The sequence below is a fragment of the Formica exsecta genome, unplaced genomic scaffold (assembly GCF_003651465.1).
Source record: "Formica exsecta isolate Colony F162 unplaced genomic scaffold, ASM365146v1 scaffold463, whole genome shotgun sequence".
In the NCBI taxonomy this organism is placed as follows: domain Eukaryota; kingdom Metazoa; phylum Arthropoda; class Insecta; order Hymenoptera; family Formicidae; genus Formica; species Formica exsecta.
The window spans coordinates 56,441-58,140 of NW_021851867.1; the positions used below are offsets into that span (position 1 = coordinate 56,441).

Genomic DNA, 1,700 nt, shown 5'->3' on the forward strand with positions numbered 1-1,700 from the left:
AGCGATGCTAGAGAGGGCTCGACAACGCGCCGCTCGTACTATTCGCGTAAATCAGATGTGCGAAAGAGTTCATAATTTCTCGTATTGATACTTTTATTTGCGCGTCTATCACCCGTCACAAATTCTCCATTGAACACTGTATTAACTTTCACATTAAAGTGTTTCTTCAGCACGTTTTGCACGTGTTCGAACACAATGTCTTTGGTATCCTCGAAATATTGACGAGGCTCGATGTGATTATGATTTATAACCGCACCTGTCAATATGCGGCTCTCGAACGCCGTATCGATTTCTCGCCAAATTAATCCGTGTTGTCGCGTGCTGCATCCTGCACCCGCATGTACAAAACGCCTGCGTAACGAATTCTTCAATCCCTCGAGTCGTGCGATTCGGGCAATCAGTGATTGTCAAATCCTGATCGATAATCGTGGACCTTTGATTCGACTTTGCTCTTCCAACGATTCGATATATTCGTCGTATTGTTGCTCCCACGCAACGTACTCCTCTATCGAATTCACCCATGTAGATTGCTCGCGCAGATTTCGTTCGGCACAAGATCGCCCTGGAGATGAAGCTCGACTCGATTGAGGTCGCGATTTCTCTTGGCGCGATTTGACCTTGGCGCGACTCGACCTTGACGCGACTCGTTCCTTAAGGAGCCGATTTTAGCTTAAGGCTGGGATATTCCGCGAGGTAGATCGACTCGTCCGCGAATAGCGCGAGATCGCCCGAGGGTCTTCGATACGCGGCGGATAGGCGCGTGAAATTCGCTGGGAGAAACGCCGCGTAATCCGTGAGCGTCATGGGCCTACAGTAGCGTTTCTCAATTACGTCGATTGACCACACATTACGGCGATTAGCTATATATAATCGGTGATTCATTATCAGCGCGGCGTCCACGCGCCGTAAAGCGCAGAGATCCGCGCGCGCGGGGTCAATTGACGCGACACTCGTCGTAGCGGGCGCCGCGGTAGTCGCGGGAGTCGCCGTTGGATAGTTTCCGTCGTCGTAAGACCCGTACAGATTCTGTATAGCCAGAATATCATCTATGATCAACTTAACTGGAAATTGATTCTCGATATCGGATATATATGGAAACATTATCGAGTCGTTGCGCATGCTGTGTTGTAGACCCAAAGCGTGGCCAATCTCGTGCGTCAGCGTTTGCAACAAATGATGCGTGTTGGGAGGATTTTTATTTAGATACACGTGCCACGGTTCTGAATCGTCAACGTGTACCTCTGACGCGAAATCGGTCATTCCAGAGGGAAAGAACGCGTGAGCTAGGGCTCCCCCGGGACCGTCGAAGGTCGCCGGGCAAATGCCTATATTCCTGCGATTCGCGTAAGTGTGCGCGCCCGTTCGATACGATATCAATATATCGGGTCGCAGCGGGTCGCGCGCGAAAGTTAGCAACGAATTCACCGCCCATAACGCGAACGCCGCTTCGGCCGTTCGCGAGAGTTCCTCGCTAGCTACCTGAAAATTCCACGTGAGGCGCGTTTTCGGCCATTTTCGCGCGATCGGGCTATACGCGCGATCGGGAATATCTGCGAGACCGCATCGCGATTTGCGCATAAGGCTAAGCGTAACTGCGTCTAACTCGCCGTTTTCTGATAATTGATATTATTCCTGAAACAGCGACAAAGCGCGACGCAGAGATGTCGCGTTATCGGATGATAGCGATTCTCCGTCGTCCT

At 51.1% G+C, this 1,700-nt stretch overlaps 1 protein-coding gene across 1 annotated transcript; it reads right to left on the reverse strand.

The window, feature by feature from the left end:
• Positions 1 to 651: 651 nt before the first annotated feature.
• LOC115241025 (matrix metalloproteinase-14-like) lies at positions 652 to 1,260 on the reverse strand. Its single transcript, XM_029816536.1, has one exon. It carries the CDS (start codon positions 1,258 to 1,260, stop codon positions 652 to 654), a length of 609 nt encoding a protein of 202 aa, XP_029672396.1.
• Positions 1,261 to 1,700: the final 440 nt, after the last annotated feature.

Coding starts and splice junctions, on each gene's coding strand:
- LOC115241025 (XM_029816536.1), bottom strand. CDS start 1,260: ATGACCGATTTCGCGTCAGAGGTACACGTTGACGATTCAGAACCGTGG.